At 36.3% G+C, this 13,489-nt stretch overlaps 1 protein-coding gene across 1 annotated transcript in view; it reads right to left on the reverse strand.

The window, feature by feature from the left end:
* Nucleotides 1–11,344: 11,344 nt before the first annotated feature.
* Nucleotides 11,345–13,489, reverse strand: part of LOC110458472 — a 39,809-nt gene continuing 37,664 nt past the window's right edge. The window contains exon 4 of the mRNA XM_021510186.1: nt 11,345–11,445. Within this exon, the coding sequence (XP_021365861.1) occupies nt 11,360–11,445 (86 nt within the window). The 3' untranslated portion in view covers nt 11,345–11,359. The remainder of the gene's footprint in view (nt 11,446–13,489) is intronic.

Here is a 13,489-nt window from a genome sequence, read left to right on the forward strand (position 1 = left end):
TGGCTGGTGAGATATGTCTAGGATGGCTGGTGGGGTATCATGTCTAGGATGGCTGGTGAGGTGTCATGTCTAGGATGACTGGTGAGATATGTCTAGGATGACTGGTGAGGTATCATGTCTAGGATGGTCGGTGAGGTATCATGTCTAGGGTGGCCGGTGAGGGATCATGTCTAGGATGGCTGGGGAGGTATCATATCTAGGATGGCTGGTGAGGGATCATATCTAGGATGGCTGGTGAGGGATCATGTCTAGGATGGCTGGTGAGGTATCATGTCTAGTATGACTGGTGAGGTATGTCTAGGATGACTGGTGGGGGATCATGTCTAGGATGGCTGGTGAGGTATCATGTCTAGGGTGGCTGGTGAGGTATCATGTCTAGGATGGCTGGGGGGGTATGGCTAGGATGGCTGGTGAGGGATCATGTCTAGGATGGCTGGTGAGATATGTCTAGGATGGCTGGTGGGGTATCATGTCTAGGATGGCTGGTGAGGTGTCATGTCTAGGATGGCTGGTGAGGTATTTCTAGGATGACTTGTGAGGTATCATGTCTAGGATGGCTGGTGAGATATGTCTAGGATGGCTGGTGGGGTATCATGTCTAGGATGGCTGGTGAGGTGTCATGTCTAGGATGGCTGGTGAGGTATTTCTAGGATGACTTGTGAGGTATCATGTCTAGGATGGCTGGTGAGATATGTCTAGGATGGCTGGTGGGGTATCATGTCTAGGATGGCTGGTGAGGTGTCATGTCTAGGATGACTGGTGAGATATGTCTAGGATGACTGGTGAGGTATCATGTCTAGGATGGCTGGGGAGGTATCATATCTAGGATGGCTGGTGAGGGATCATATCTAGGATGGCTGGTGAGGGATCATGTCTAGGATGGCTGGTGAGGTATCATGTCAAGGATGGCTGGTGAGGTATCATGTCTAGGATGGCTTGTGAGGTATCATGTCTAGTATGGCTGGTGAGGTATCATGTCTAGGATGACTGGTGAGGTATCATGTCTAGGATGACTGGTGAGGTATCATGTCTAGGATGGCTGGTGAGGTATCATGTCAAGGATGACTGGTGAGGTATCATGTCTAGGATGGTCGGTGAGGTATCATGTCTAGGGTGGCCGGTGAGGTATCATGTCTAGGATGGCTGGTGAGGTATGTCTAGGATGGCTGGTGAGGTATGTCGGAGATCATTTCACAATCCAGATGTCTAAAATTTCTGAAATTTTACATTGTTAAATGCAGATGTGCAATAGGTGTTGAAAAACTACGGAAAGTCAGTCACATACTAAAAATAGAATGGGGAATACTGTCAAAATATATTGTTATGGTGTTTGTGACCCATTGGTGTTGGTTTTGGTGGAAAGTGGTATTTGTTAGGTATCCTCTGTGAATACCATAATTTCTATATCCCAAAATCCAAGATGGCAACCAAAGGTCAAGGTCACTATTAAAAACAAGAGGCCCAATGGGCCTGCATCGCTCACCTGGTATTAATCTCACACTTGTCATCTTAAAAGTGGACTAAAATACAGCTACAGGCCGAATATCAGTGTTTGATTCATAAGAACCTATTAAAAGATTTAAACATATGACGCCTGTGACCTTGAATGTCGAACAAGGACATCAGGATGAAAGTGGATCAAGGTCATTCATTTGATTAAACTTGGTAGTCCTTCATCCCAGCATGCTACAGGCCTAATTTCAGTACCCTGGGCCTTTTGGTTATTGAGAAGTTGTTTGAAGATTTTAAAACATTTGACCCCTGTGACCTTGAAAGCTGGTCAAGGTCATTCATTTGAACAAACTTGGTAGCCCTTCATCCCAGCATGCTACAGGCCCAATATCAGTACCCTGGGCGTTTTGGTTATTGAGAAGAAGGCGTTTGAAGATTTTAAGACATCTGACCCCAGTGACCTTGAAAGTTGGTCAAGGTCAAACATTTTAACAAACTTGGTAGCCCTTCATCCCAGCATGCTACAGGCCCAATATCAGTACCCTGGGCCTTTTGGTTATTGAGAAGAAGTTGTTTGAAGATTTTAAGACATCTGACCCCAGTGACCTTGAAAGTGGGTCAAGGTCATTCATTTGAACAAACTTGGTAGCCCTTCATCCCAGCATGCTACAGGCCCAATATAAGTACCCTGGGCCTTTTGGTTATTGAGAAGAAGTTGTTTGAAGATTTTAAGACATCTGACCCCAGTGACCTTGAAAGTGGGTCAAGGTCATTCATTTGAACAAACTTTGTAGCCCTTCATCCCAGCATGCTACAGGCCTAATATCAGTACCCTGGGCCTTTCGGTTATTGAGAAGAAGTTGTTTGAAGATTTTAACATATTTGACCCCTGTGACCTTGAAAGTGGGTCAAGGTCATTCATTTGAACAAACTTTGTAGCCCTTCATCCCAGCATGCTACAGGCCTAATATCAGTACCCTGGGCCTTTCGGTTATTGAGAAGAAGTTGTTTGAAGATTTTAACATATTTGACCCCTGTGACCTTGAAAGTGGGTCAAGGTCATTTATTTGAACAAATTTTGTAGCCCTTCATCCCAGCATGCTACAGGCCTAATATCAGTACCCTGGGCCTTTTGGTTATTGAGAAGAAGTTGTTTAAAGTAAAAAGTTGACGCCGGACAGACGGACGCCGGACGCCGGACAGTGGACGGATGGTCGGACGGTCGGACGCCGGACGCCGCACCATAACATAAGCTCACTTGCCCTTCGGGCAGGTGAGCTAAAAATTGAACAGGAGTGATATACTGTCAAAACTCCATTTTATGACCCTGTCCAACTTTTCAGTTACTGTAAAAAGTACATGGTGGATATCTTACATTGATAAAGCTATATTTTCTGAATCACAATATCCAAGACGGCCACTATCCATTTCTTCTCTTGGTTGCGATGTAAATGGCTATAACTTTTACTCTTTTGATACAATTTTGTTCATACTTTATTGGTGGTAAATGGGACTGAGTAGATAGATTGTATGGGGAAGAACATCCGAAACCCATAAAACACGACGGCCGCTATGACTATTCTGATTGGCTGAAACCTTTAAGGTCATAACTTCTCTTCCACTGGTCTGAACAGAAAAATCAAATAACAAAACTCGAGTGTAGTCAATATGACTATTTTATTGTTACCTTTATATTACTGCATTAACAAAGCACCTAGCAAAGTACTTTATATACATGTACTATAACCTTGATACATTACTACCTGGCAAGGTACTTTATATACTATAACCTTGATGCATTACTATAATGGTAATTAATGTTTGTTTAATACACTAGAGCCTCAATACATTACTACAATGGTAATTATTGTATGTATTATACACTAGAGCCTCAATACATTACTACAATGGTAATTAATGTATGTATTATACACTAGAGCCTCAATATATTACTACAATGGTAATTAATGTATGTACTATACACTAGAGCCTCTATACATTACTGCAATGGTAATTAATGTTTGTATATTACACTACAGCCTCAATACATTACTACAATGGTAATTAATGTCTGTATTATACACTAGAGCCTCAATACATTACTAAAATGGTAATTAATGTATGTATTATCCACTAAAGCCTCAATACATTACTACAATGTTAATTAAAGTATGTATTATGCACTACAGCCTCAATACATTACTACAATAGTAACTAATGTATGTATTATACACTAAAGCCTCAATCCATTACTACAATGGTAATTAAAGTATGTATTATACATACATTAATTACCATTGTAGGAATGTATAGAGCCTGTAGGGTATAATACATACATTAATTACCATTTTAGTAATGTATTGAGGCTCTAGTGTATAATACATACATTAATTACCATTTTAGTAATGTATTGAGGCTCTAGTGTATAATACAAACATTAATTACCATTGTAGTAATGTATTGAGTCTGTAGTGTATAATACATACATTAATTACTATTGTAGTAATGTATTGAGGCTGTAGTGCATAATACCTCCTCTAATTACCATTGTAGTAATGTATAGAGGCTCTAGTGTATTATACAAACATTAATTACCATTGTAGTAATGTATAGGGGCTGTAGTGTATAATACATACATTAATTACTATTGTAGTAATGTATTGAGGCTGTAGTGTAATATACAAACTTTAATTACCATTGCAGTAATGTATAGAGGCTCTAGTGTATTATACATACATTAATTACCATTGTAGTTATGTATAGAGGCTCTAGTGTATTATACAAACATTAATTACCATTGTAGTAATGTATAGAGGCCGTAGTGTATAATACATACATTAATTACCATTACAGTAATGTATAAAGGCTCTAGTGTATAATACATACATTAATTCCCATTGTAGTAATGTATTGAGGCTTTAGTGGATAATACATACATTAATTACCATTGTAGTAATGTATTGAGGCTCTAGTGTATTATACAAACATTAATTACCATTGCATTAATGTATAGAGGCTCTAGTGTATTATACATACATTAATTACCATTGTAGGAATGTATAGAGCCTGTAGGGTATAATACATACATTAATTACCATTGTAGTAATGTATTGAGGCTTTAGTGTATGTATTATACACTAAAGCCTCAATACATTACTACAATGGTAATTAAAGTATGTATTATGCACTACAGCCTCAATACATTACTACAATGGTAATTAATGTATGTATAATACACTACAGCCTCGATACATTACTACAATGGTAACTAATGTATGTATTATACACTAAAGCCTCAATCCATTACTACAATGGTAATTAAAGTATGTATTATGCACTACAGCCTCAATACATTACTACAATGGTAACTAATGTATGTATAATACATTAGAGACTCTATACATTACTACAATGGTGATTAATGTTTGTATTATACATTAGAGACTCTATAAATTACTACAATGGTAATTAATGTATGTATTATGCACTACAGCCTCAATACATTACTACAATGGTAATTAATGTATGTATAATACACTACAGCCTCTATACATTACTACAATGGTAATTAATGTTTGTATTATACATTAGAGACTCTATACATTACTACAATGGTAATTAATGTATGTATTATACATTAGAGCCTCTATACATTACTACAATGGTAATTAATGTATGTATAATACACTACAGCCTCGATACATTACTACAATGGTAACTAATGTATGTATTATACACTAAAGCCTCAATACATTACTACAATGGTAATTAATGTATGTATTATACACTAGAGCCTCAATACATTACTACAATGGTAATTAATGTATGTATTATACACTAGAGCCTCAATACATTACTACAATGGTAATTAATGTATGTATTATACACTAGAGCCTCAATACATTACTACAATGGTAATTAATGTATGTATTATACACTAGAGCCTCAATACATTACTACAATGGTAATTAATGTATGTATTATACACTAGAGCCTCAATACATTACTACAATGGTAATTAATGTATGTATTATACACTAGAGCCTCAATACATTACTACAATGGTAATTAATGTATGTATTATACACTAGAGCCTCAATACATTACTACAATGGTAATTAATGTATGTATTATACACTAGAGCCTCAATACATTACTACAATGGTAATTAATGTATGTATTATACACTACAGCCTCAATACATTACTACAATGGTAATTAATGTATGTATTATACACTACAGCCTCTATACATTACTACAATGGTAACTAATGTATGTATAATACATTAGAGCCTCTATACATTACTACAATGGTAATTAATGTATGTATTATACACTACAGCCTCAATACATTACTACAATGGTAACTAATGTATGTATTATACACTAAAGCCTCAATACATTACTACAATGGTAATTAATGTATGTATTATACACTACAGCCTCAATACATTACTACAATGGTAATTAATGTATGTATTATACACTACAGCCTCTATACATTACTACAATGGTAATTAATGTATGTATGATACATTAGAGCCTCTATACATTACTACAATGGTAATTAATGTTTGTATTATACACTAGAGCCTCAATACATTACTACAAAGGTAATTAATGTTTGTATTATACATTAGAGCCTCAATACATTACTACAAAGGTAATTAATGTATGTATAATACATTAGAGCCTCTATACATTACTACAATGGTAATTAATGTTTGTATTATACATTAGAGCCTCAATACATTACTACAATGGTAATTAATGTTTATATTATACATTAGAGCCTCTATACATTGCTACAATGGTAATTAATGTATGTATTATCCATTAGAGCCTCAATACATTACTACAATGGTAATTAATGTTTGTATTATACACTAGAGCCTCAATACATTACTACAAAGGTAATTAATGTATGTATAATACATTAGAGACTCTATACATTACTACAATGGTAATTAATGTTTATATTATACATTAGAGCCTCTATACATTACTACAATGGTAATTAATGTTTATATTATACATTCGAGCCTCTATACATTACTACAATGGTAATTAATGTATGTTTATACACTAGAGCCTCAATACATTACTACAATAGTAATTAATGTATGTATAATACACTAGAGCCTCTATACATTACTACAATGGTAATTAATGTATGTATTATACACTACAGCCTCTATACATTACTACAATGGTAATTAATGTATGTATTATACATTAGAGCTTCAATACATTACTACAATGGTAATTAATGTATGTTTATACACTAGAGCCTCAATACATTACTACAATAGTAATTAATGTATGTATAATACCCTAGAGCCTCTATACATTACTACAATGGTAATTAATGTATGTATAATACATTAGAGACTCTATACATTACTACAATGGTAATTAATGTTTATATTATACATTAGAGCCTCTATACATTACTACAATGGTAATTAATGTATGTATAATACACTACAGCCTCAATACATTACTACAATAGTAATAAATGTATTTTGATTTAAACATATTTTATTGCAGAAATTTGCAAATGGATTAGGCACAAGTTATTCCAACTTATGAAGCCTTCTCCCAGATATATTTTATACAGTGTACATGGCAACATCAATAGATTTTACACAAATTGATAACGAAAATAACAAAGGAGAGAGAGAGAGAGAGAGAGAGAGAGAAATTAGAACCTGCCACTGTCTTTAATAAACTTCTGTACTGATTTGAATACATGGATGTTTTCCCCAAGCGATAAATCTGAACTGCCATTTAATAGTAAGTCTAAGTTTATAATACCATATACAGATAATGTAAGTAATAACAATCGCCTTTCTCTTTCATATAGATTACACTCGAAAAAATAATGAAATGAATTTTCATGTTGACTACCACACGTACAAAAATGTATTTTAATGTATGTATAATACACTAGAGCCTGAATACATTACATTACATCATAATTAATGTGTACATGTTTACATGTTAACCAACGTGTGTTGTGTCTTTTTTTTTAACTTTTAATACAAAAAAATAAAATGCTGATAATTGTTATTAAGTTTCCTAAAACTATGAAAAACTATGATTCATTTTTCAGAGAAAAGAGGACGTAATTTCATCCATTATTCATCCAATTTAGTTACACCGTGTAAACAATGTTTTATGAGCTGGTATATACTTAACCAGCCCAACTGTTAGGGGCCACTGCCTCCTACATATCTACTATAGCATTAACTGTCAGAATTTAACACCTTGGGATTTACTAATATTGTTGTTGGATGTTTTTATGAGCTGAAGTCACTCTTGAATCAAATGTAGAGTTAATGATATACAACTGTCACTGATACAAACACTTCCTGTAATTAACATAATAAAGTCATTAGGATATGTAAATCAATAAAACTTCTTATTTCATATACATTAAAACATAATAAAATAACAATATATAAAAGTTACTTAGCAGAGATAAAAAAAAATCGCTGAAACATTAAAACAAATATGGGAGTATGTCCAGATACCTCCCAAACAAGCAAACGTATTACTAGCAACCACACGGTTTGATACAACTCAAACGGCTATAAAACTCCAATCAATTTTAGCAAGTTTCACAGTAAAAAAAAAAAATCCCCATCAAAAAAAAGAAATTTTGATTACCAGTATTTATTCAATTGAATAACTGAGTTCTTTATGAAAAGTATTTGTAACAAGCTCCATTGCTCTCAGCTGGACACGTGCATGACATACTTTGGTGACTTGTAGATTTAAATATAAAATCAAATCATGTACATAGTACATATAACCTGCTAAGTGAAGTTTTCAGTATAACTTTCGAGAGAAAAAACTGACATAAGTATTCTATCTCACCTGATACAGGTAAGGTTTGGTCAACCAAGGCTAACTATTGCACGTCAAAACATAAATAATACATTAAAAAAATGTTAATGCATGTACAGGTAAACCTGTATTCAGAGTCGACCTTAAAGATGTCCATTAAGTAGTACATTGTAATATAATAGAGGTTCAGTTCACAGGTACCTGGTACATTGTATTAAATAGAGGTTCAGTTCACAAGTACATTGTAATATAATAGAGGTTCAGTTCACAGGTACCTGGTACATTGTATTAAATAGAGGTTCAGTTCACAAGTACATTGTAATATAATAGAGGTTCAGTTCACAGGTACCTGGTACATTGTATTAAATAGAGGTTCAGTTCACAAGTACATTGTAATATAATAGAGGTTCAGTTCACAGGTACCTGGTACATTGTATTAAATAGAGGTTCAGTTCACAAGTACATTGTAATATAATAGAGGTTCAGTTCACAGGTACCTGGTACATTGTATTAAATAGAGGTTCAGTTCACAAGTACATTGTAATATAATAGAGGTTCAGTTCACAGGTACCTGGTACATTGTATTAAATAGAGGTTCAGTTCACAAGTACATTGTAATATAATAGAGGTTCAGTTCACAGGTACATTGTATTATAATAGAGGTTCAGTTCACAAGTACATTGTAATATGATAGAGGTTCAGTTCACAAGTACATTGTATTATAATAATTGTATTATAATAGAGGTTCAGTTCACATAACTGTAAAATGGTGTCATAACACAGGGGATCTCGTAATAAAGGTGGTCTTTACACTAAAGTGACAGCAGGAGGTTCACAACAACATCGGGGTGACCTCACATCAAATACACTGTCACATATCATGATTAGATATAGAATATGATCTGAATTGAGAGGCAGATATGCCTGCACATAGGATAAACTAAGTTAACGTTTACATAGGCAGTTTCTTCATGGGCATTTGACTACATTTTGTATATAAATCATAATTCATTGTAAATCTCTTGCTCAAAAGTTTATTAACAGGAAATAAATAATTCATAAAATTATTATACATCTGACAACACTGACCTGAATCCAGAAACTAGATGTGAAACTTATGTTATTCTCTTCCCTGACATTAATTTACCTCTGTTCCACCCTCACGTAGCCTCCTGCATCATGTATATATTAGCCATGGAACCTATCATGAAGTTTGGTAAAATGTTCAAACCGTGAATACATGAAGATATGGAGTGTGGCAAAAAATATTAAGCTATTTAATCATTAAGATTTTAGACAAAAGATACCATATAATTAGGGGATGACCCTACTGTATTTTGAAATTTGCCAATGGTATACATGTATATAGTTATACTGTGGCAAATTATTTTGATTGACCAATCAAATGTCATGTTACATCTCAAATGAATTAGAATATTACTTAGATTCGCTTGGCCCAGAGATGCTCCATACCTATTTAGGTTAAAATATTTTCACTTGTACCTCAGTAGAATTGTTTTGAAAAATTATCCTGTTACTCCTATTGGGCCCCATCTCTCTTTAAACAGCTATGAATTTCATTGGCCCAGGGATGCTTCATGTCAAATTAGGTCAAAACTCAATGATGGCTTAACCCACTTTCACCTTTTGAGCCCCCATCTCCTTCTCCCTTCTTGAAACCCCATCCCCCAGGTAAAATTGTACTTAAAATATTGGTAGTGTGAAATAAGGAAGTATAGATGATGGGTTAATTTGAACATGATGTAGTATAAAACAGATTATGCTGGATTAGTTTATATCCCTTCACTCATACTTGAAGAGAAGTATTTTAAAGATTAAACCCTCCACGTCAGGAGAGTTACGATGTTCTTATTAGTACCTTGGCATAAGCTCACTTAGCTCTTTAGGTCCAGTTAGATAATAAAACAAAGAATCAATATACACTGTACAAGACATGATATGTAGCGTAAGTAACAACTATGAGTTAAAAGTAAAATGTTTTAAAGAAAAATATTATTAAAAGTGGATTAAGAGATTAAGACTTGAGAGAAGAGATTTTCATAGATATGAATATTTAAGTATGTATATATATTAAAGAGCGTATTATGGTAAATACATGAATATTTATTATTTTGCTGACTTAATTATATTAATAAAACTTTTATTAGAGTCAACAAGCTAATATCAAAGCAATTAACATATTATTTTAAGTAAAACATTCTCTACAAGCACTGAATATTAACATACATGATCGTCTCCCTTGTCTGATCTACATTACATGGAGTTGTTAACATTGTGTAACAGAACTAGACTGGGTCGTTTGCCGGCAACCACAGTGCCCAATTGGTAGCATCTGTCAAGAGTTCAGATTGAGGGTCCCGAGTTTGAATCCATGTGGCCATGCTTTTCTCCTGTCACACATTGTAAAGCAAAAAATGTGCCTAAATACTGTATTTAACACAACAAATATAACTTAATTGAAAAAAAAAAAAAAAAGGAATGTTCCGAAGCAAAATGTTGGTAATCAGATAATTAATAGATAATGAACTGGCTGGCTTTGCTGTAGAATAGAATTTTGAATAATGAGGGTTTAGGGCAACCTAAAATGATACAGTGGTGACTTACTTTATAAACCGTTAATGGATAGATACCTTCCGGGTGTTATACTCGACAACTGTTTGCATTAATGAAAATATTCCACGTAGTAAACCAAGTAAATGAAATTACTTAATCAGCATTCAGGGTTACTTTGCAAACATGAAAACTACAAAGTTCTAGTGGTTATATGTGATTAATGATAAATCAACGTATCAAATTTGTGGACAGTTGCTGGAGTGTCTCTATAATCATTGGTCATAACAAACATTTGTTTGGTGTTACTGCTTGTCCAGTCCAGTTTGTTTCTGTGGTGCGACTGTTGCGATGGCCTTCCTCTCGGACCTACATCAACCTCTAGAGCCAGTCTGACCTCGAGTGTTGGTTTGTTTCTTTGGTGCGACTGTTGTGATGGCCTTCCTCTCGGACCTTCATCAACCTCCAGAATCACTCGGACCTCTAGTCATACTCGGAGCCGATACAGATGCTGACCTCGTCCCCTACCACCAATGTGGCATGGTACCATTTGTTTGTATCCACAATTACTACAAATACAAAACATAACACACATCAGATTGTCAAAAGCTAGGAGGAATTTATAAAGAACAAGGGTACCGTGAAAACAGAAAATTAATACACCATCATACATTGAATGAGCAGGTGTCTGTGTGGTTGTACACAAAGGGCCAAACCTCCATAAATTACTGTTGGACAATGGCGGTTATCAGACTTGTCTAAGCTGTTATGGTAATGAACCTTCCTATGAAGATTGAAGTTAATCCATTGAAAATTACTCAAGATATCGTGCGCACACTGTTTGTGGCAAACGAATAAAGGGCCCTAACTCTGTCAAATACACTCAGATAATTGTGTTTATCAAACTTGTCTGAGCTATTATGGCAACAAACCATCCTATAAAGTTTTAAGTTAATCGCTTGAAAACTACTTGAAATAACGACCGGACACCGTTGATGCAGGCCCGCTCATGTGATAACATAATATGTCCGGTCATTCGATGGGCGTAAAATATGGCAGGTGTAAAAGGTAAAAGGTATGGCAAGTTTTTAAAGGGAAAAGTTTCTAAAAGTAGGTTTTCCATTCAATTACAATATCCTTGTTATTAACGTAACCTGTGTTTACTCTGCTGACAGCAGCAATCAAAAAGATTTATGGTCAACTTATGACCGAAACACTTTGATATATTTGTAAAGGTGCTGTTCACTTCATTTTTGGCCCATCCTAATTTTTTCCCTCTGGCCTCTTAAAACTGATTTGTCCAGATTCGATTTTTGTCATATTAAGATTTACAAGACACCATGAACTAATGTTTGACATATATACTGCCTATAGATCTACAGAAACATAGTATATTCTTTCTGTACAAAACACGAAATTAAAGGATGAAAGAGTGTATTTCAAAATAATGGGAAATACAAACAAATTCTCAGAGACTACTACCATTAATCCTGGGTAATGTACATGGGAATGTGTTAGACGGTAACATATATCAGAACTAAAGGGTTGTGAAGACAAATATACAGCAATATATGTAGAAGCTGAGCACAGGGGGAGGGGGCACACTGTCTGTAGAAGCTGAGCACAGAAGGGAAGGAGGAGGCACACCGTCTGTAGGAGTTGAGCACTGAAGGGAATGAGGGGGGCACACTGTCTGAAGGAGCTGAGCACTGAAGGGAAGGAGGGGGCAAACCGTCTGTAGGAGCTGAGCACTGAAGGGAGGGAGGGGGCACATCGTCTGTAGGAGCTGAGCACTGAAGAAAAGGAGGGGGCACACTGTCTGTAAGAGCTGAGCACTGAATGGAAGGAGGGGCACACTGTCTGTAGGAGCTGAGCACTGAAGGGAAGGGGGGGGGCACACTGTCTGTAGGAGCTGAGCACTGAAGGGGAGGAGGGGGGCACAATGTCTATAGGAGCTGAACACTGAAGGGAAGGAGGGGGCACACCATCTGTAGGAGCTGAGCACTGAAGGGAAGGAGGTGGGCACAATGTCTATAGGAGCTGAACACTGAAGGGAAGGAGGGGGCACACCATCTGTAGGAGCTGAGCACTGAAGGGAAGGAGGGGCACACTATCTGTAAGAGCTGAGCACTGAAGGGAAGGAGGGGGCACACTGTCTGTAGGAGCTGAGCACAGAAGGAAGGAGGGGGGGGGGCACACTGTCTGTAGGAGCTGAGCACTTAAGGGAAGGAGGGGCACACTGTCTGTAGGAGCTGAGCACTGAAGGGAAGGAGGGGGGCACAATGTCTATAGGAGCTGAACACTGAAGGGAAGGAGGGGGCACACCGTCTGTAGGAGCTGAGCACTGAAGGGAAGGAGGGGCACACTATCTGTAAGAGCTGAGCACTGAAGGGAAGGAGGGGGGCACATCATCTGTAGGAGCTGAGCACTGAAGGGAAGGAGGGGGGCACACCATCTGTAGGAGCTGAGCACTGAAGGGAAGGAGGGGCACACTGTCTTAAGGAGCTGAGCACTGAAGGGAAGGAGGGGGGCACACTGTCTGTAGGAGCTGAACACTGAAGGGAAGGAGGGGCACACTGTCTGTAGGAGCTGAGCACTGAAGGGAAGGAGGGG

Source organism: Mizuhopecten yessoensis, unplaced genomic scaffold (genome assembly GCF_002113885.1).
Source record: "Mizuhopecten yessoensis strain PY_sf001 unplaced genomic scaffold, ASM211388v2 scaffold9615, whole genome shotgun sequence".
Classification (NCBI taxonomy): domain Eukaryota; kingdom Metazoa; phylum Mollusca; class Bivalvia; order Pectinida; family Pectinidae; genus Mizuhopecten; species Mizuhopecten yessoensis.